General features: G+C 39.3%; 1 protein-coding gene across 1 annotated transcript in view; it reads left to right on the top strand.

Annotated features, from left to right (window-relative positions):
- The window catches only part of hcn4 (hyperpolarization activated cyclic nucleotide-gated potassium channel 4), a 62,970-nt gene extending 39,550 nt beyond the window's left edge, over window positions 1–23,420 (top strand). Inside the window, exons 5-8 of the mRNA XM_063478656.1 lie at window positions 6,509–6,655; window positions 7,013–7,253; window positions 18,252–18,416; window positions 20,637–23,420. Of these exons, the coding sequence (XP_063334726.1) occupies window positions 6,509–6,655; window positions 7,013–7,253; window positions 18,252–18,416; window positions 20,637–22,915 (2,832 nt within the window). The 3' untranslated portion in view covers window positions 22,916–23,420. The remainder of the gene's footprint in view (window positions 1–6,508; window positions 6,656–7,012; window positions 7,254–18,251; window positions 18,417–20,636) is intronic.
- Window positions 23,421–23,707: the final 287 nt, after the last annotated feature.

Consider the following 23,707-nt stretch of genomic DNA (forward strand, 5'->3'; position numbering starts at 1 on the left):
TAATCAAATAAAACAAACTGCATTAAACATCAGTGTTAAGAGGATATTGGAATCGGAGGGGTTAAGCATCAACCAGAATCCCACAAGAACTCTCCTCTCGTGTCTCAGGCATGTTGAGAATCATTATCACACAAAGAGAATTACATCTCTCCAGATTTGGGGCACAAGATGGCTGCACATGTGACTGTGCATACAGGGTATGCCTGCCACTCCAGCTCTCTGTAAGCTGCTGCTTATCTGTCACTTTGGCTCTCTACTGTGGTAAATTATATAGTACACAGAGACAGAGATGGAGACGGCAAACAAAAGAGATAATCGTGTTCATTTATAGGTGACTTGTGATCTTTGTTGTCTCACTTACCATACGTAAACTTTCTGATGTTCTCATCCTTGTGAGTCTTTATACGAAAAGTTTTTGTTTGTTTGTTTGGTTTTTTAAAATATTAACTGACTGACTGATGCTTTGTTTGCCATTGGCAGTTGGTGATGAAATTAGGGATGCCCAGGAGATAGCATGTTGTGGCATGCCAGTCCCAAATGGCTTTAGAAGCAAATGGCAATGGGGTATTTCAGCCCCTCCTTTTTTAAATCTCTAATTAACACTTGGCAAATAAACATAGCTCTTTGGGGAATAGTTAATAAGAGACCCAAAGCTGATTATTTGTGTGTATAGAGGCTCTAGAGATCCCCCAATCAAGACCACTGGAAATAGAGAAAACAGTCATCAGTGGGAGACTGTCTGTACTTGATAGAGTTGTCCAATTCCTTGGGAGGAAGGAGGAATGAGAGCAATAACATCAGAGAAGTAGTTTAAAAAATGACAGTTTTACTGATTTTTATATTTAAGCTATCATCCTAGTTTTGAGTGATGAATGTATAACTAAAAAAAAAGCATTAACGTGGTCTTGTCCTGTATAGGTTAAGTCATGAGTTTCCCATACAGCTGAATCAAGGACAAAACTGTCAACAAGATGAGGGGCTTAAGTCTAATTCTGCCTTACAGTAAGAGCTGTTCCCATTAGTTGGGACCTGACTGATGGCATTAATCTAAACTCTGTTGCATTCTTTTTCCTCTGTCTGCCACACAGCCTTTACTGCTGAGTCAAGGAGTGTTGACATGCCTCAGAGGCACTCTAATTTTTATTTATTTTTTTATTTTTTTATTGTATAACCAAAATCAAAACTCCAACCAGTGTCAATTTACTATGTATTTTGTGTCACATGAAATGTAGGCTTTCTGCTTTCGGATTGTGTTGTCAAGGCTGTCATTTATCTTGATGCACCACTTTTAATCACTATGTATTCCTATTATAAGTAACTATTAAGAAATCATACTCTCCTGACTATGTCCCTATCAGAGGTGTTACTGGCCTCTTGGTTCCTTTTGTGTGATAGAGAGTGTGTTGATTCCAGCACAGTGATGCATTTAGTCTTGGTGATTTGAATCATTTTGACATGGTGTTTACAAATGGACTGCTCTTATTCACAGAAAAGATACAAAATTGGAATTTCTTTTTCATTATCATGGAATTCAAAGGTATATTGATCATAAAATATAGTTACCTACTCCTGCTGTATTTAGATTTTGAATTTCTATATTAGTTATCTCTTAAATAAAATAGTGATGTTAGAGCATTCCTGTAGCATTAATCTCTAATTTACCAGTTTTTCATCATTATATTAGTCAGTGAACATTTTTGCCTAAATATGTGGCAGATATCTTTTGACCACACAACTCTAGGTTAGGAAGAAGGCAGGAGAGCACAGTGGAAATAAATACATTTTTTAAAAAGTATAATTAAGTAACCAATATCTCTTTGGGGAAATAAATTATTCATGATTTATTTGGTAAGAATTTGCATCTGCTTAGCTACATGAGAGAGAAAGGACTCTGGAAAAAATATGAATGTTTATATCAGAGAAAAGGCACAGACAGAAAAAGAATATTTTAAATGGGACGTAGAAGAAAGAATAACCACATTATTTTGTCTGTATCCAGATATTTAACAAAATAGGCAGCTTTAAACTTTTGGCTTTAAACTGCAGGAAGTAGAAAACCTCAAAAATATGTCTCCCATACTACATGTCCACAATCAAAAACACAGACAATCAGGGAGGCAGAGAGATAAAAGCTGTATACAAATAGCTCAATTAAAACAGAACTGAAAATCAGTGTAAGTCTCTTTCAATTAGATTCAACCAGTGATGGAAGAAAACACACAACTATTAAGCATAAGCTTAATGACTCTATAAAAAACATGTCTGTAGAATTGTTTACTACAAGATGTTGACATGTTAGATGGTTTGTGCTAGCTTCTAATTAGCTTCTAATAGCTAATGCAGTGAGAATAGAAGCTACAGAATGGCATTTATACATTGAAATGTAGTATGTTCATACTGCGTGTGCCTTTTTAGATACAGCTATGTGCTACTGTATGTGGTTAGTAGTTAAACTTATTTGAATAAGCCTATTAAAAGCAGAGATTGTCACAATTTCAGCAATCAGGCTACATAAGTGCAGGCAGTTGCACTTGTGGTCAAACTGAGGAGGTGTGTGGGTACAGTGTGTGTGGATACATCCCAAATCACTAAAACACTGACTGTGGCTCCAAAAATGGAAGCTCAACTTCCCTATGTTAGAATTGTGGCTTTACGTTTTTTACAGTGGTCGGGAAAAAATACTCAGATCATTCATCTTTTATTCAGTCGATTTGGGTGAAATAGAAAATACATCAAAAGTATGCATCAACCAGGAAAAGAAAAAAGGTGTTTTAAATCCATCAATGAAAGCTAGCACATCAACTGTCAGTTGTTCACTCCTGTGTCAGTAAAGCAGCTGTTAATGCTGCTATGATGATGTGTTGCAATGTGAAAAACTGAGGAATCTGTGTAAATGTGCCAGCTTTTAAAGTCAAAACCACAACTTGTATTGGCGTGGTTTAAAAACTGCAAGCGCCCTAAACAGCTGATTTACAGATCTGTGTTTTTTGTGTGTGTCTATGTGTCGGTTTCTAGTGATAAAATGTCATAAAAGCAAATTTCTGTTTTTACAAACACTTGCTAATTTATATTAGATCTCAGTAGGTCTTTTAGACGCTACTCCTCTCACTCAGCTACCTATAGATCAAGCACGTAAATTTGCTGACTCTGAAAATGACATAATTTCTACTTTTTTGGTGATAAATTGAAGACTATAGAGTAAATAAAGTAAGCTCAGCTGCAGGTTAGAGATAAATATTTCCAAAGTATTTTCTGCTTCTCCCACTCTGACAGTTAACTCTAAACACTCAACCCCAAAATGAATAGTTTTGGTTTGTTTTTTTGTTTTTTTAAATAAATCTTCATATATTTCAGAAACTGTAACGTGTACATCCAAGAAGAGTAATAACACGCATCAAATGAGCTGCTCGTCTCAGTGTTTCTTCAACAAACAGTGCAGGACTAATTAGGTGCCAAACGTCTGGAACTTTTTTTCCCTGTAAAACAAGAAGAGACAAATGCTATAGTCACTGCATCTTTAAAACAACTAAAGCTGAGTAAAATTGTCTAAAGAAACAAGTTAGATCAGGACATGGATACTCTTTTCTTTAATTCTCAATACAGAGTTACTATAAACAACCAAAAACATAAGGAGCTTGCCAGAACAAAAAAGGTAGCAATCTTTATTAAAGGTCAACATAGAAACAACACCACAAATAATCACTAATTAATACACTATACCTGTACCACAGTTAAAACATCTTTTATTTGGGCCACATCACCTTAGAGTTTTGTCATCATCCTGGACTTACCAGAGTAAAGGAAGGTGGGAGGAAAGCTAAGAAACATGAAATAATCATTATAGGCATTATAAGAGATCCATATTACAGCCGGAATCTTTCTAGTGTTCAGATAGAAGCAAGAAAATCTGATGGTGAAATAATTACCACCTAAATGCAGACTGATTTGATTTGGTCAAGTAGATCAGGAGAGCAGGGATCTTTGAGCAATAGAATAATTTCCCTCCCAGAGGGGATTTTACCAGCCCATCATATCATCGGGAAAAGAATGCCTTCCCTACCCTATCCCTCAATGCCCCCCTGCGCCCCTGATGATCAGTGTCTTTGCATCCAGCACAGTGATTAGTAAATTTGAAATGCTTTCAAGTGTGATGCCGAGTTACTCCGTGTAATACAGTTATTCATCAAAACTGCAGAGCAATAAGACATTATCTTGCATTTGTTCACTTGACTAATACTCTTTTGTGCTGGGAGAACCAGACTGCAATATGCTACAAAGCTGTACATAAATTAGATGTTGAAAGTTCAAATAAGTTTCTCAAAGTGTTAATACTTCATGCACAAAAAAACAAATTAAAGAAATGCACTGTACTGTAACATGTCTAAAGCAGAAGACAACAGTGTTAGACCTCATTCATAATTTGAGATGCCTGTCATCTTCACCCTTCATCACATATAGAAATGCCATCTTTGGTGCAATACTCAGCAGCGACTGCTACTGCAACTAAAGATGTCTACGTTGGAAACATCTTGATCATCACCTACAGCATTTCTGTGAAATAAGTGTTATCATTGGATCAGTACATTTCTTAATTTTATGCTAAAGGGATAGTGTGGATAAAGATTCAAACTCTTACTGTCACCCACAACATTTCTTATTCATATTCATGCCCTGACATTGACAGAGAGACTGGATTAATATAAGCTCCACATCTTGTTTATGCTTTTACAAGTATTTGACTTTCCGCATCAAATTACACAGTGTTGCCACACAAAAAATATAATTTACTTTGTTTGACATTCCTACAAAAGTTGTTAAATAGAATAAACTATAAACTATTTAATATGATGGAACTGGTGTAAAACATATTTCAAGCAGTTTGCCTAATCAGCTGAGTTTTTTTGCCCAGGATTGAGAGTGGAGCCATGTAATAGTTCATAACTAGCTGTTCACAGTCAAAGGAGCCTTATCATCAATATGCACAGGGTCATTTTAGATTGCTTCTCCGTCTGTGAGGGATTCAAGGGCCTGGTCAAATAACTCTTCTAAATATGGCAATAGGAGGAAAGAGAGAATTTGACCGTGGTAGAAAGTGAGGAATGTAGGTGTCAAAAGCCAGTGCAGGGATAAAAGATGTCACAGTCAGAAATTAAAATCAAGCAAACTAAGGTCTTAAAATATCCTGCACATTTTATGTGGGCAGAAATATTATTGAATAACATAAATTTTACTTTAATTAAGTTTTGGCTATTTTATAGCACTCTTTTAAAATTGTTGCACTTGTTTTCCTGTACAAATATATTCATTTTACTACTGTGTGTGGTAAAGAAAAGCATCAAGTTCTTTGTTTTATGGATTACTAAACAGTTCAATAGTTGTATACCTGCTTATTTATGAAACCCTGAATATAATTTAACTGTGATTTTTTTTCTTAGGTTTTATTTGTAAAGGACTCGATGAAGGTTTAAAAGAGCTCTTAAAAATTGAGTTTATTTTTAAAATAGTGCAGGAGCCCTGGATGTTACTGGTAGGCACATTTTGGCCCATGGTCAAGCCTCGTGCACCATATTTTGTCTTGCTCGATATTCTATACTGCGAAACTCGATTTGTTTCACCTGTATGTGTTTCTTGTAAATTGTAGAAAGCAGTTCTTATTTATTTTAACAAAGCAGGAGCTTTGATGAATTCCTTTAAGATTAGCGCCAGCAAGAGTAGTAGTATTGTGAGAAAACAAAGAAGAAGGCTTCTGAGGTCAGCTGTGTTAGTCAGCGGTAAGTCTTCTGGCAGCATAGCCATTGTGATCAAAGAGCACCACCAGCGTCACCCTATGAATGGTTAATTTCTTCTTTTTTTTCTTTTTCCTTATTTTCCTTCACAGCGGGTTAAGGATTCAGCCCATTATTATCTCCAAGGTGCTCCCAGTGTGCTTTGATCTACATCTCTGCTGCCACTGCTACAGAATCAGTCAAAGGCTTTTTGACACACACATTTAAATAGTTATATCTTTCAACAACAGAGGATATTAATCCACGAGTCTGTACTGTAAAAACAGAAACACTTTGATTGTTTCACCTCAACAACATACACTCTAATCTATTCTTCTTTGCATGAACAAAAGGAATATGTATTTAATCATTTAAGATCTACATTTACTTCATATTCACATTAGCTGCTGTAGCGCACTTTTAAAGGTCAGTTTGACTTTGCACTTCATGACTCTAGCGTTCCTTTCTCTCACCCTTATCTTTTAGAAGTTAGTACATTCAGTGAACAAATATTCAGGACAGTGTGACTTCCGAGAGAGAAAGAGAGACTTTAAGAGACCTGATCAAAGACTGGAAAAGTGCTATCTTTTTGGGTGAAACTTGAAAGGGCACGGATAGCCATCCTGAATCCGTCTCCATTTCCTTGTGTGTCTGACCTCAGTACCAGCTGCTCCCTGTGGCAGTGTATTTGTGCTACAGCCCTTTAGATAACCTGATTGTTGTGTGTCTCTATGTCCCTGCAGTACAAACAGGTGGAACAGTACATGTCCTTCCACAAGCTGCCTGCAGATATGAGGCAGAGAATCCACGACTACTATGAGCACCGCTACCAGGGCAAGATGTTTGATGAGGAGAGCATCCTGGGAGAGCTGAATGAGCCACTCCGAGAGGTGGGACAAGTGTTTCTGTCTTGCTTTAAAACAGCTGCACATGCAGCTCTGATGCATTTGACAGCTTGTGCACTTCTCGACATTCCCTTCATTTCAATTCACATTCACTGACATTTTAGCCTTACACAAGAGCACAGTGTGACTAAATAATCTCTTTTTTTCTTAGAAAAAAAAACTGGGGGGGCTTAGAAAAAGAAGAAAACAGTAAATGATGTCTACACAGTTGACATTTTTCCTGTTGTTACTCTAATATCCCTCATGTCCAATACTTTAAAAAGTCACTGCATTTTGTAAAGCCACGGCTCTGCTGTGCTGTTGTCACTAACCACTGTTTTTAATGTCTTTCTTTTCAAACAGGAAATTATCAACTTTAACTGTCGAAAGCTGGTGGCATCTATGCCGCTATTTGCCAATGCTGACCCAAACTTTGTCACCTCTATGCTCACCAAATTGAGGTTTGAGGTGTTCCAACCTGGGGATTACATCATAAGAGAAGGCACCATTGGAAAGAAAATGTACTTCATACAACATGGGGTTGTCAGTGTTCTAACGAAAGGCAACAAAGAAACCAAGCTTTCGGATGGCTCCTACTTCGGGGGTAAGATAAGCTGCTTCTGGTACAGCCAACCAAAATCAAAGGTCACCTGCCTTAATGCACACCTTTCTGTGGAGCTTAAATCTACTTTGTTTTGATGATAATAATAATGCTATCCTTAAGCACTTTAAGAGGTTGGCCTGGGATTTAATTTTTATTTGTGATGCAGTAGCATTTGAATAGAGCTATTCTGGGTCTAATGCTAGCACATTGTGAGCTTGAAGTAGTATATTATGCACCACTTGACACCTAACTTGAATATTTAGCTTCATGGTTTATGCAGGACCTTTCCCTTAATTCACATCATGAGCTGCCTCTTAAATTTAGGGCATATCCAAATTATAAAAACAGTGCTTGCTGTAGTGCAACTTAAAAAATATGCACCCTAACGTCAAAGAGGTCAGGAATCTGTGAAATTACACACTATCAACTCCGAATGCTTAGAGCTGCTATAACCCATAGTTGTTATGCACTTAACTCGGTGTTATGTTCTTAATCAGGGTCAGATAATGCTTAGCCTTCTCTTGGTCCCAAAGAGCCTATGACACATGTAGGAGACAATGCTGCCATACTGCCCTCACCAAATACCAATTAATTTGCCCAGTGACAGCATATCATTTAGACTATACTGTTAAGTAATTAGAAGTGGTGGCAAAGCATTAACAGCACATGACCTGCCTGTGGAAGTTTAATTACGCCTTGCCTGCTCAAGTCCATCTCCATGCCCTCTCTCCAGGGGGTTCTACAGAAATAATGAAAATATGGCAGGCAATCTATCTCTGCACATGCCAAAACTAATCAACATTTTCAACAACATGGCCCCAGCTCTCTCCAGGGCCATTTTGTCTCAAATGTTGTCCAAAATGTTCCAGCCTTTGGGCCCTCTTCAGCGAGACAGGCTTCAGATTCAGAGAAATGTTCAATCTGCTTAAAGGCTTTTTTTCCAGCACATGTATCCCAGTAATGGCACAGTTTGGGCGAAAGCTTGGCCACTTGAAGATGCTGAGTCAAAGCTACTCAAGAGGACAATTTCACTGAAATGCATTAGAGTAAATGTATCTACATTTAGGTTCTTTCGTCCTTAAGTAAACATAAGTATCACAACACACAAAAGTGCAAAAGCACTGATTCTGAAACCAAAATTAGCTTGCTTGCTTTAATCTTAAGCCTTGGATCCGTAATTATTTTCCCTTTCGTGTAATATAGGCACAAGGCTTTTGACTCCATTATCCTGTGAGTATTGCTGGCAGTGCCACTTCTCCTGGGGTGTAAGGGTGGGGGCTAGTGAGGTAAGCCTAGAGCCACTGGGAGTTTGTTACCAAACATGAGTTAGTCATTCATGAAATTAATTGGTGCAGGATCAGCACAGAGAGTGTGTGGCACATGTGGATTTCAGTGTGGCTGTCAGTATCAGCAAGCATAAGTCTGAAAGCAGTGAGTGTTTTTTTTTCTTTGTGACTGAACAAAAATATGGAGATCCACCCTGCATAGATTGTAATGTTTTGTGACTGTGTGAGTAAATGAATGAGAAACAGAAACCGTCAAGTCTTCTGTCTGTCTTCTTATTGTCAAACTGTGTCATTATCAGTGGGTCCCAGTTTGTAATTCAGCTAATTGTGTGTGTATTTGCTCTTCTGCATCTCAACAAAATTACATACCCTAACTCATTCACTTATGGACAATCTGAATTATTTACACAATTATTTACTCAGCAGTCTGCTCCAATTTGTTAGCTGTTGGATTAGCTCAAGCCAGAGAGCCTAAAGTCTAAAGTGGACACGACATGCCCTGGATGGGAGCGTCTGCTGGGCACACAGCGATCCAGATGAGAGGGGAAATGTAATGTGACTGCAGTACTAACGCCAAGGGACACATGGATCGGTGCCAAGGCTGCTCTCTGGATGCTGCTCTGGGCTCAAAAAGAAAACATGCGCCCAGCACCACAATCCTCCACTTGCCTCTTTCTCTCCTTATAGTTCAGTATTGAAACGCTTAGTATCCGAACAGCATCTCTGCTACCCACTTAGCGACCAGACTGAGGAGGTTATTGTGTTGTTATAGTTCATCCTTTGTTGCCTGCAGTGTTGGCAGCGCAGACTGTGGTCTCACTTGGTTAGAGTAAAGATCAGTAACCTTGTGGTGGCTGTGCATGCCAGTCAGAGGTGCTTATCAAAAACCGCCTTTGATTGTGCCTCTAAGATGGCTCACTTTGACTCTCAGTGAGTGGCTTGTAGTAGCTCTGAGTTGGTTGAAAAAAAAGAAAGAAAAAAAGACAGAGTCAGAGAGAGGGAGGGGACTGAAGAAGAGAGTTGAGTTGACTGCACACTTTTCAATCTCCTGTGTCATCTTTTGGCTGTACTCACTCTGAGTGGTTCTCTGTAAATTGTGCTCTCTAAATCCCTAGTCTTGTGAAATCCTAGGTTAAGGAACTAATACTTCTCCCATTTATTCTCACTCTCAATTCTTTCCCCCACCCCCAATCCCACTATCGGTGTTCAGACTGGCTGTGCTATATAGCTGCCAAATGGCCACCTCAACCGAGTGAGTCAGTGCAAGGGGCTTGCAGGAGCAAAGGCCCAGGTAATCCTTCAGTCCATAACCCAGCTAACACCTATGCAGCTCTTCTGCTGGAGAAGTTATTTGACTGAATGACAGAATGGTTGATATTATATATAGAGTAACAGGTTGGATAGGATGATATATTTCTGTGTTTTCACACAGTGGAAGATTTGATACAACATAATATGTTGTGACACATGATTGGGCTGCATCGTCCAAACACTAAAGGTGCCATGCTGTCAGCTGTGAATATGATGTAATGCTGCAATGTTATGTGTACAACTGATCAGTCACAACATTTACACCACTGACAGGTGAGGTGTGTAACACTGATTACCTCATTATAATGCAGTGTTTCGCTGGGAAACCATGGATCCCAAAATTCACATTCACATTACTGTGATACAGTATGTGCCATTCTTGCAGACCAAGCAGAAAAAAACCCATAGCAACACCACCCCCAACAGCATTGGCCTCGCCCAGTGGGACAATATGCCCCACCACATTACAAAGATTACCCTGGAAAGGCTTGAGGACTGCAGCAAAGAATCCAAGGCACTGACCCAGCGTTCTAAGTCCCCCGATCCCAATCTAATAGAGCATTCAAAAGAGATGCCAGATATGCCAACAAAAAAGGCAGTAGATCCAAAAGATCTACTGCCAACATCACTAGGTTGCCCTGTTGTGTCTGGCACTGCAGAACAACCAAAGAGGTCATGTGTTTGGGGATGGGAATTGAGAACCGATTCTTGTAGAAATTCTCAGTAGAATGGAAATGTTAGTTTGCCTGCCTATCAATCCTGCTTATCAGTTCTTGCACTCGCACATTATGGATCAAAGGTTTTTTTTTTTAATGATTTTGTTATATTGTGGTTAAGGAGTATACACTGTATACACTAAGTAGTGCTTGCAGAGTAAAATATATGCATTATTAATCCAATTGTATTATTTCCTGGTCAGTAAAATGGTAAATGGCCTGTATTTATATAGCGCTTTACTAGTCCCTAAGGACCCCAAAGCGCTTTACATATCCAGTCATTCACCCATTCACACACTGGTGATGGCAAGCTACATTGTAGCCACAGCTGCCCTGGGGCGCACTGACAGAGGCGAGGCTGCCGGACACTGGCGCCACCGGGCCCTCTGACCACCACCAGTAGGCAACGGGTGAAGTGTCTTGCCCAAGGACACAACGACCGAGACTGTCCAAGCCGGGGCTCGAACCGGCAACCTTCCGATTACAAGGCGAACTCCCAACTCTTGAGCCACGATTGCAGCAAACGATATGACATTGCTTTCAGCAGTTCCTACACTAGATTTCTTTAAAGGATTTGTATTTAGTACTTTATTTACCAGGCTTTTTTGAGCCAAAACAGCTGTAAATTTGTAGATTTGAATATTTTCTACAGTACTGTGCAAAAAGCCTTGAGACAGTCCTCATTTCTTTATATTTTACTTGGAAAATGGAAAATATGTGAATTCATTTACTGATGCATGCAGACATGCATGGGAATACATTATAAATAAGGCAAAAAAGGATTTTGCACAATTCTAAGGAGCTTGAAAGTCAGTACTTTGTAGGACCACTTTTGTTTTTCAACACAGTTTAAACTCTTTCGGGTAAGTGTTATTTTGTCTTTATGAAGTTTATAGTTCTCCAGGCTGCATGTTTCCAGATGCATCTCTCAGGTCATGTGTCAGGTTTTTGCTGGATTATTTCCCTGTTTCTAAAGAACATGACTTTCAGATATTATTCATCTGCTGTAGATCTTTTTTAGGTCTGCCACTTCTTTTGTCCTTCATTTGACTAGTTTCTTCTGATTTTTTAAGGACATTGCCTGCATATAGAAATATGTCAAGTTGACTAATTGCAAATAGGTGCAAAAATATTCTTCTTTGCCTGCAAAAGTGCATTATCTTCAGCATTTCTTGTAGATTCTTCTAACGAAATGGGAACAAATTATACGACTTGCATAAGGTTCCTACTAACGAAGTGCCTAAAGATACAATTTCTTAAGTTTTATGTTATGTGTAAACACACTACCTGTCCATCCCCTAATTAGGTGGTCTTTTTTATGCTTAAATGGTTTAGTGTTTAGTCTAAAGCAAACAAGCAAACAAAAAAAAAACATTCTTCTAAAAATGGCCAACAACAGGCACAATAACTGGACTGAAAATGAGTTAACAGTCAGCCAGTGTCCACAGAAAAAGACCTTGAGAAAGCCTGGAGGACTATCATTACAACAAGTCTGGTTCCTTAGAACTATAATCAAAAGGAATGAGGGGTGGCTCAAGACTTTTGCACAGTGCTGTAAAAATCACGCAGCTGAAATTCAAGATGGTGAAAAAGAGATGATGAGATGTGACAGGACCTCAGCATCAGCCACGATACTGAAAAGAAAAAATTCCAGAAATGTTCTACCTGTCTGTGGTTGCTAGAGAAAAAGAAGGTGTTCGTGTGGCTATGCTAATGCTGTGAGGGAGCGAGCATTGCATGTCACTGGGAATCAGTGAGCCCGTTGAGGATGTTCCAAAGGTTAGAGAGTGTCCGCTCTGTAGGCTGGGGGCTCTGTCGGAAAGGGAGATGGGACCTGACAGCAGGACTCAGAGTCCAGGTGAGCTTTGCCACACCAGGCTGCAGGACACAAATTCTTTATCGCAGACCAAGGCGGCCTGCTCATATTTATTAATTCACACTCATACACACGTACTCACACACGCTTGTAACCATAGAGAAAGACGGGTACAACCACACACATGTAAACATCATGCAGATAGATGCATACTAAGACAAACACATTCAAAGGGCAGCATTTGTATTCACCTACATTCATTAAGTAGCTTTCTTGTACCTCATGTATTAAACTGGTTCATCCCTTAGATGATTTTTATGCTTAAGTGATTCGGGGTTAAGCAGCTTAACAAACAAACACAGAACAAGTTTCATGTTCAAATAAACCTTTGTTAGTTTAAATATGAAGCCTATTCACATTGACTTTTCTTTTTTAATCTCATTTGAACATGTTATTGTCTTGACTTGTATCAGTCTTATCTAAAAGTTTTTTTTTTCTTAATTGACTGCATTTTATCCAGCTTCCTGCATCCCTGTAAGGATGGGAAAATTATAAAATCTCACAGAGAACATAATTAGTGGATCTCTACAATGTGTAGACATGTTATTGACCATGGAATATTTTTCTTATAACAATTTTTTTAAATTAAGCTGGAGATGATGAGAAGCCTGATTTCAAATAAATTTGAGATAAAAAGCACAAGGAAGATACACTGACAAAAACCTCACAAACTGCCACATGAGTAAAACTTGAACCGCTCCAGAGGAATGCCTTTATTGCCAACACCATGCTTTAGACAAAGGATAAGGACATTGTGGTCCAGTGTTTTTTAAGCATCTGTGAGAACAAAAAGCATAATAATAGAATTCCTTTAGTTAATGAATAAAAAATGTAATACTTTTAAAAGTGTAAGCATTAGAGGGCTGACTTAGACAAAATTTTAAGAATTTTAATACACAGCCAGCAAAAGTAGGGAAGATTGAAGAGCTCTAAAGATCAGAGAGCTCTAAAATCAGAGGCATGCAGAGTGGGAGGGGAAGCTGCACGAAGTTAATGAGCCAATAGGTGAGCAGGAGGAGAAGGGAGCTTGCATTGGCAGCAGGGAGTGACCAGGCAGCTTGGCATTTTGGTGATGAAGTGAGCAGTGAGCAGAGTGGTGTGGAACTTAATGAGAAATGTGGCTAGAGGTGGTGAAGCCTGGCAAATAGGTGACTGGGAGCAAAGCAAGCTGGCTGGTACACAAGGCACAGTCTAATGTACCAACCTGACCGTACACCTGTGGGTTACAGAACATTCTGGCAAAGACCGGCAGGAAAGTTAGGTTTGATATAATACAGAAGTTTATAAAATAACAATGAGCATGAGTGTCAGCAGCTGAAAGGAGCAGCTACGCCCAAGAAAGAAAAAAAAAAATGCACATAGACAGACAGGGAGCTGCAGGAGTCAAGATAAAAGGGGTTGGATATTTGTTGGAAATCACAGGGACATATGCTGTCCAGGTTGGTGTTTTTTTTCTCTAGTTGTGGAGCAATCATTATGACAAGCATGCTGGGCATATTAAAAACATCATTAATGATTCCAAAAACAAGACTTGTCTTCAGAGAAAAAATATATTGCCTTTCTAGTTTTGACAACATTTTTTATACAACAGCTGTCCTGTGAAATGTCAAAAGACAACTGGAACTTGTCATTTCTTCTACTTGCATTCAGCTCTGCTGTATTCTCTTCTGATGTGTGCCATTCAGTGATGATTCAGGTTTTGATACATGCTTTTAAATAATATTACAGTATCCAGAATATTTTGGCAAGTAGACTAAAGTAAGGTCAGTTTAGGTAAGCTTTACTGCACAACATTCAGCCAGTTTTCATTCGCACACATAAAATCCAACATACGAGAATTGCAAAGGTTGTCGTAAAGAAGATTTTAGCAAATAGGGAAAAAAAATGCTTTCCAGATGCATTTTTTTTCTAGATTCTTCCTTTCTTGCTATTTTACCCACACACACAATTTACTCTCCTCTTTGAGAGCTGGTGGAGGGGCTCAGGGGAGCCATCTTTCCTGTACGAAGAGCCTGGGACACATGGGCTGCATCATCCAACAGAAGGCTATATGTATCCTGACCTTGGTGAACACACATGGGCTTCCACTGGGTGATGTCTTCATCCTCTTTTAGCAGAGAAACATCCAATTTTAATTAGGGTCATTCAATTTTAATGAATGCATTGTCAGTTAAGTGTGAAAAAGGAGTGTATCATGGTAATGGTAAAATGTTGTGTCTTCAGCACTGGCATGCCAAAATACAGTACTGGAAACAAGAATGAAAAAAGAATACTATCAGCATGTTATATATTGATCACAATCAGTCAGCTATTTTGTATGTTGATAATATTATAGCTTTGTTCATTATAAATAACAAAGCCCAGAAATTGAACCGATAAAGAACTGTCTCAGTGTTAGTAAAGACCAAACAGGAAGGGGTAATTGTAGAAGCAGAAGTCAGTTTGAGGAGAAAACACACACCCCTCAGAGAACACAGGCAGAGCGACACCATCTAAGCTTGTTCTATGATTTCATGCAGGATTTGGGGAGCACTGCGATGAGTCAGAGATGTGAGTAAGCAATGGGAATAGAACATTCATAAATAAATTGAATGTAACTTATGAACCATCAACAAAAGCAGCCTCAAGTTGAAATGGAGTGCAGAAGTGCTCATCGGTGTAGCATAGTTTGTGTTTTACATTTTAGAGTAGGCTCCAATAGAGACCCAAAGCATTCAAATTATATAAAATGAATACAAAATATATGCATAGAGAACAATACATAAATACAGCAATACAATAATGCAGAATTATTCAAGCTTGTATTAATGTGAAATTTCTGACTTGTCATCACAGAGAAGTCATATGGCCGAACTGTTAGGCTGTGTTGGCTATTCTTTTGCTCTTCGTGGAGTTCTTTTGCAATCAAGTTCCTGCCACCATTAACAATATATCACAATTAGATATATATAAGTCCACGACTTTGATAGTCATAACTCAGGCTCAAAAAACAGCTCCTCAGTGGCCCAAGACGCTTCTAACATATAAATATTTAATACTGACCCTCAAGGTACCGTATATGCTTTAAGCATACTAATCTTGTGGCTATTACATGTATATATTTATTTAGTTATTTTTATAACACTTGGAGTTCAGATGAACCTGTGTTTTGCTTCCATTTCTTTTCATTTCTTTCGGCAAACTCAGTTACTAACTGTGCCTCAATACCTGACTTCCTGCAGAAACCCACAGAACAAGAGGATTTAATACAGAGCTGTGACACTCCTCTCCAGAGGGGATTACTGGAGCAGTGCTGTGAGAAATGGACCCCCCCAGCACAGCTATAGCCAGGGCTACCCTGCCAGCACACACTCGCAACACATCTGCAAACAAGCATTGCAAATTTGTATATAAACTGTTGTTTTACTCAGTCGTTCACATCCACTCACCTCTCTTGCTAACTTAGCTCTTGTCCATTCAGGCTCTCACACACAAACAGTAAAACACTGCATATGAGGTTATTTTTATGTTTCATATATAGTACACACTGTATTTCTTACTTGCTTCGCTGCCAAATCATGCATTCTCTCTTCATCAGTTCCCTTGTCTCAATTTTCAAACCACTGCACACAATCATAGCCACTTCACACTCAGTGACCAGAAGAATACAAGGCCTTGTTTAGCCTAATGCAAGCCAGGGCAGTCTCTGCGCAGTAGTTTGTGAAACTCATTGTCATCTTACGTTGTTTTTTTGTTTGCTTTTGTCATATAAAAGCCAAAATTGCTCCGTTCACTCATATATTTTTTATTTCTTTATGTCGCTAACAAATGGATAATGTCACAGTGACTACATTTGTCTCTCTATAGTGCTATATGTCTTATATATAGTCTATATGTGCTTACCAATATCTGTCACTGACAACTGCTACACCATGAAGACTTTCATTTTAGGTTAATGAGTTCCTTTTGCAGATCATGATAAAAATAATGTTTTTGTATCTGCAGTTTGCAGTATAAGAGGGTTGGGCAGGGTAAAGGAAAATAAAATCTCCTCCAAAGAACATTAGGCTCTTATGTACACCAAGGTCATGGTCAATAAATTGAACTGAAGTTCAAAGTCTAGGAAAGCAATATCTAAAGTACGCCTGGTGTTGCCTCACTTTGCCAATGTTCGAAGCCAAGGTTCGAATTAGTCTATCCCTGCTTTCTGGGTTAGTATGCAGTAAATTTAACAAACCTCAAAAAAGTATATGGCACAGTAGTGGTGTTCCAATGACTGATGACCTGATGTGGTAGAAATATTATATATTATATATATATAATATATATTATATATTATAGCTTTGTTGATATTTTGATATGAGCACTAATTTTAACAGGATGAAAGAAACTGATGTGATTAGCTTTGATTGTGTCTAGCCTCTAACAAGCCCTGGATCATTGACAGCATCCATTTTACATCATGCGCCCACACACAGCTCACTTTCAATGGAGCCACATATGAAAACTTGCAAAACAGAGAAATCTAAATGTTTTTTTTTGTTTTCTTTTCTTTTCTTTTCTCTGTCATTTCTCCATGTTGATGAAAGAGGCTTTTGATGTGTGCAAAAAGAAAATCTAACACATTAATAGATAAAATAAAAGCACATGAAAAGTAGATTTTACATTTGAGAGTCAAACTATTCTAGTGGGATTTTTTAAACAATTTGATCTCATATAAAGAAAGTGCATAGTGTGGTATTATTGAGAGCATGAGTGTCAGAATGAGCTGGATCCTGGGTTTATAAGAAACAGGCAGTGCGATACAGACCACAGGAAGGGAGATGACAGCTTGATGTGATGATATAAATGTTAAACAGAAAGGATATTAATAAACTATTAATCACATGGTATAAATGACTATTATTAATATATATGTACACAAGTCAAAGTTAATGTAATATAAAGTTATAGAATATACTATATTTTACTTATGTATACATTATTTTTATATAAGCATATTTATATGTACATAGTGTATCTTGTCCTCATATATTGCCTTACTGTCATGATTAAACACACATATAGTACGCTGTACTAACATGCGTTTGTGCAGCCCAAATGCACATATATGATTATTTGCAAATTCAAACTCTTCCACAGCCATATTCCACTTAAATAAACAAGATCTGCATGCAGCAGAGACATAGTTGTACCCACACACGGGACTGTGTATTAGAGCTCTACAGTAGTAAATGAAGCATTAGTTTTCCTGAGTACTTCTGGCAGATAAGGGCTGGCAGACGTGAAAATAAACAAGTGTTGCACTGCTGCACAAAATGATTTTTGCTAAAACAGGAAAATATTTTCTGTTAAATTATATGTTACAGTTTACATGCTGTATTATCAGGCAAAAAACATGAAAGTCATGAAATTATATACTTCAGAAAATAATAAATATCTGTTTTTTTATTTAAAAAACTAAGAATACCTTTTTGTTTACTTTTTTAAATAAGTCTATTTTATGTAGAGAGGATGGCTTGTTAAAAAAAAAGATAAAATATATAAATATATTTAAACTTGAACATACATTGAATCATTTTGATGATGGTGGTGGAGAGAGCTGTGAAATACACTGGACCAGAATCTCTTCAGAAAGGTTTTATTTAGTTGAAATTGTGTTTGTAATTTGATAATAATTAAGCATCTGGCACTGTTCCTAGTTTAGCCTTTAGTAAAAAGTACTACTTCCACGGGTATACATTTTTTAAAATTCTGGTTATATTGCAGGTGACCTCCAGCTTTAAACACCAGAAAACACTCATGTCTTATCTGTTGTGTTTTCTTACAGAGATTTGTTTGCTAACACGGGGCAGAAGGACAGCCAGTGTCCGAGCTGACACGTACTGCCGCTTGTACTCATTGTCTGTTGACAACTTCAATGAGGTACTGGAGGAATATCCTATGATGAGAAGGGCCTTTGAGACTGTTGCTCTGGACCGGCTGGACCGTATTGGTGAGAAAATAACATTTTATGACTGAAATCACATCCAGTCTCATCCATTTAAGCCAAAGTGCAAACCAGTACTACATATTTTCATTTAGTGAGATTTGATGGCATTTTCCATCAAGAGAGCAAACATTTTCAAACCAGAACTGGAGCTCTTAGACAAAACTTAGGGGGTTTAAAACTGTTCTCAGTGATACTCAGTGACTGAAATTACTTTCAAAGTCATCTGCATATAAACATGCAGATAGAGCTCCGGTTTTAAAATCCCTGTGTGACTTCTCTTATGCATACAATTGATATTCTCTCCATATCCATCACTGTTCCCAGGCTCAGCCTAGGCAGATGAAAAATTCACAATGATACGCATGCCTGTATCATCACTCAGCCTTCGCTGCATGCTGTTTTATCCTCAGCTATGTTTAGAATGGTAGATAGCGAAAATGCTTTAGGGGGTCTCTTTGTAGAAAATGGCTGCTTTGAAAAAGATGTGGTGGGCTGATAGTAATGTTTCTGTGAAATGGTCTCTTGTGTCCATCCCTTCTCCTGGGCTTGATGCCTATGTACACCATATTTCCTAATAAAGTAACTGAAACAGGTGAAATCTGCAAATTAATTACTCTCTTGATGGACTTGGCACAATCTGATTTGAAGTGTGCAGGTGATAAAAGGTCAAGAGGTGCAAGGTCAGGCTGGCTAAAATAGTTCCAATACGTCACAGAAAAAAGCTCAAGTAATCTGACACCAGTCATAACAGAAAATTGGACAGATTGATCTGGGGCTTATAGCATTTGCAGTATCATCAGATTTCACAGTCTTTTGTTAACACCAAATTGAAAATGGCAGTCATGTGAATTAACCCTATCACTGCTAGCGCAGCCACTGAACAATGACTAATGGACTCTAGCATCCAGACTGTGCACATTTTGTAAAGAGGGTAGTTTAGCAGTTGATATGCCTGCCATAATGACACTCACCTTATTTCTTTGACCTTGTGCACACCTCACAGGTACTTCAAAGTACATACATTACCAGAGTGAAAAAGTGACAGAGCACAAATAGCTTTAGTAAGCAATAGTTAAATGAACAAATGAACACAGGATAATTGTTATTCTAAAATGGAATTTCAGATTTAGTATTAATATTTTTCCACATAAAATTTCTTGTTGCACAGATGTTGCATTTTAGAACAAGAGCACTCAGAGAGCACAACTCCCTCCGAAGGGCAAGGACTTTAATAAAGGCTGTATAGTTAGCCTGTTATGGCATCATTGTGATGCCTTAGGGCATAATATTTTAAAAAACAAAATATGTGTTCTCCTCATGCTCTTTCATACAATCCCGATCAAAAGTTTAAGACCACTTGAAAAATGGCAAAAAAATCATATTTTGCGTGTTTGGATCTTAACAAGGTTCCAAGTAGAGCTTCAACATGCAACAAGAAGAAATGGGAGTGAGACAAAACATTTTTTTAAGCATGCAATTTATTGAAAACAACGCTTAAACTGAAACAGGCTGAAACATGCAAAATATGATGTTTTGCCATTTTTCAAGTGGTCTTAAAATTTTGATCAGGATTGTATGGTATGGTTTCTGGAAAAAAAGTTTCAAGGTCAACTTTGACCTCAGGCTCTAACAATGAAGGTCAAGGTCAAATGCTTAGCCAACCTAGGCACTCATGTCCCCCAAGGCCTAGTATATTATTGTGAAGTTTTAAGGTAATCCATGAAATAAATATTTTAAGTTTTTATTAATTTTCACATTTGGTGTGACCTTGACCTTGACCTGATTTTCACCACAGTTAAATCAGCTCAAGCTGTTATTGGTATCTACCGTCACACAAAATTGGAAAATGATATCTTGGAAACTATGGACACTAGAATGCTAACAAACTGAAAAACAAAAATGAATCAATTACACACTCCCTCTGAGAGGGATACCTCCAGGTTTATTGTCTTTTTTTTTTACAGTGTTTATTTTGTATCAAGTATGTCACCAAAATTTTGTTCACCAAAATATTATGACACAATGGTTGTTTTACGATTTCCCCTTTTTACCTATGGAATCACACTAAAAGCTAATCTAATGTTTATCCTTTTCATTCATACCTGTTATTATGCTAGCTTCTTCTTTTAGAAAGGGTTGTTGGAATAATCTTTCTTCTCTTACTTTTCACTCTTGCTTTCTGTGTGTCTGTCTTTGTGTTTGCATGGACATGCGCTCTTAAAGGCAAGAAAAACTCCATCCTGCAGCACAAGGTGCAAAACGACCTCAGCTCTGGTGTACTCAACTACCAGGAGAATGAGATCATCCAGCAGATTGTGCAGCATGACAGGGACATGGCCCACTGTGCCCACCTCATGCAGAACGCTCCACCACAGACACCGCCCTCACCTACCCCTGTCATCTGGGCCCCACTCATCCAAGCACCTCTCCAGGCAGCAGCTGCCACCACCTCTGTAGCCATAGCCCTGACACACCATCCCCACCTCCCACCAACGCTCTTCAGACCTCCAGTTTCTGTCCTCGGTTCCCTGAAGGACCCTCCTAGCCGACTTAAAAAGTTTCACACATTTGTTCCTTCATCCACATCACCTGGCTCTGCTGGGGACTCTCCTTCTAGCACACCTTCTAAGCTGCAAACTGGGATAGACATGCCATTGCTGGCGTCTTTCCGGGCCCAGCAAATTACATCAGGTTCAGGGGCAACTAGTTCAAGCCAGCATGCTTCAGGTAGCGGAATACAACGTGGACCTTGCGGATCTGGGCCTGGGTCCAGTGGAGGAGGAACCTCCGTGTTCCCGTTTGGTCAGTTTTCATCTGCTGGTTCACCTTCATCTAGTACGGCCCAGCTGCACCCTCAACCACAAAATCAAAAATCCTTCCGCTCTGGTACACCACCTCTCTCAAACCTCTTTCACCAAGGATCAATAGGTGGAAGCACAGGGTCAGGACTAAGTGGAAGTTTAGCTGGAGCTTGTGGTGGTGCTACGGGGTGGTCTTTAGGTGGAGCAGTTGGAGGTTTTGTGGAAGGGGCCACTGGTGGGGACACTTCCTGGGCTGGAGAGGACTATATAACTGGGTTGTCAGAAGTGACTTCTGGTGGGCACTCTGGGTTGGGAGGAGCTAATGGTGGATCAGTAGGAGGGATCTCAGGGGAAACCAAGGTAGGAGTATCTGAGGGAGCAGTGGGAACTGTTTGTAGCAGGTTATCAGGTGGATCGGTGGTACCCAATACATGTGGGTCCATAACTGATACAGCAAAGAGATCAATTGGGGGGACTTCCAGAGGATCACTGGTAATAGCTTCTGGGGGGTCAGTCAGTGGAACTTCTGGAGAATCACTGGCAGTGACTACCACTGGAGGATCACTGGGACGGGCTTCTGATGGCTCAGTGGGACTGGTTTATGGTGGAGCCTCAGGGGGAACATTTGGAGGATTTTCTTGTGACTCAACACAAGGAAATTCTGGGGGATCAATGGGGAGGACTTCTGGTGGATCAACAACTAGCCATTTAGGAGGAGGTTCAAGTGGGACAGTGGGAGGAGTGACTGGAGGACATATAGGCAGAGCAGTAAGTGGCACAATTGGAAGCCATATAGCAGGATCTACAGCTTGTCCTCTTGGAGGAATTCCTGGTGGAATTACTTCTGGGCTTATTAGTTCCTCTCGCTGTCAGAGCCCTATATCTAATAATTCTCCATCTGGTCAGCTTCCCCAAAACCAACCACCTGCCAAGCCTCCTCAGGTGGCTCCTCTGCAGCAGTTTGCTGGAGGAGGCAGGACTACCAGTGGATTAAACCTTTTCCAGTCCCCTCCACAAGGTTCCCCATCCTCTGGTAGAGGACAGCACAGTCAACAGCCTGCTGAGGGCTCCCCATCTTCCCTCAGCCATTCTAGCCTGGCAGGCCTCCAGTCTGGCTGCTTACCTCACCAGATGTCACTGGAAAGGTCTGCATTGGCTTCTCTGGCCCAGTATGGTTCAGCAAACGCCTCACCCTGCCTTACTCCGGTCGCACCCAGTCCCACTGTTCAAAGCCCTGTGGCAGGCAGGACTTTCCACTACAGTGACCCTTCTAGTGTCACAGGATCCCACAGTTCTTTGCTCATGCCTCAAACTTGTTTTCCTTCACAGCTTCCAAGCCAGCCACAAAATACAGGAAGAGATTCCCCTCTGGGACGTTTTTCTGAGGACCTAAAGCTTTTATCCAGCTCCCATTCATCCCTGCCCCAGGAGATGGCCCAGGTCTTAGGCCACCAAACTCCTTGCTCTTCAATAGAAACTGGGTATTACCCTTCTCCATTTTCCTCTCCTACTCTTGTACCCAAACCCTGTAGCTCAGTGCCAGGGCACATGACTCCTCCAATCCAGATGTCTCCGGGGCACCCTCACCAGACTTATTCCTCCGGGGCCTCGCCAGCCTTGTCTTTACGGAGGGACTCTGCTGCCTTTTCATCTGATCTAGAACCTCAGTCTGTCCGCTCTAAACTCCCTTCAAATTTGTGAGGATTGATCACACCCTCCTGTGCTCCTTTGAACTAAAACACAAATGATCTCCATTTGTGGCATTCTTTTCTGTCTTCAGACTATTTTTCACTTTAATTTTACCAAGATTTTACATTTACTGTGATTTAAAAGACACTTCATAGGGCAACTCAGAGCTCTATAGTACACTTTGTTTGATTTATGCTTTTTCCTTTTATTATTCATTGATACTGTGTATATAGATAGAGTTATATTTAACTGATAAGTTAATCAAGGGACTAGGAGGGTGTGAAAATGATCTCCATTTAAAAGACAGTCATTTTATTTATTTCTATAACTATGCCAAATTCATGTTGTGATGTTTAGGAAGGTGATTCAATGGACTACCCAATAATACTCGTTTTCTGCAGGAACCTATGCACTAACACCTGCATGTATCAATGTTTTTTCTTTCTTTCTTTTTTTTTTGCGTGTGTGTGTTTAAAAATTATCTAAATTTTTAGCGAAAAAACATGCTTTGAGACAGACTGACTCTTGTATTATCTCATTTAGGATCACATATTGTTGATCCTTAAATGTATCTATTAGATTGTACTTATTTATTCTCTGTATAATCTTTTCAAAACCTTGAGGGATGGAGAAGAGATTTTAGGAAACCAAAAAGACTTTTCCTGTGGGATAATACTTCACCTCTTCTTGACCCATTATCCTTGTTTTATACCACTTTCTCAAATTACTACTGTTTTTGAAGCAGGGGTACAGGGGTTCAGCGAGCTCCCCTCCGTCTAAATATTGAGACGTAACAGTATGTGA

Source organism: Pelmatolapia mariae, linkage group LG1, assembly GCF_036321145.2.
Source record: "Pelmatolapia mariae isolate MD_Pm_ZW linkage group LG1, Pm_UMD_F_2, whole genome shotgun sequence".
Taxonomy (NCBI): domain Eukaryota; kingdom Metazoa; phylum Chordata; class Actinopteri; order Cichliformes; family Cichlidae; genus Pelmatolapia; species Pelmatolapia mariae.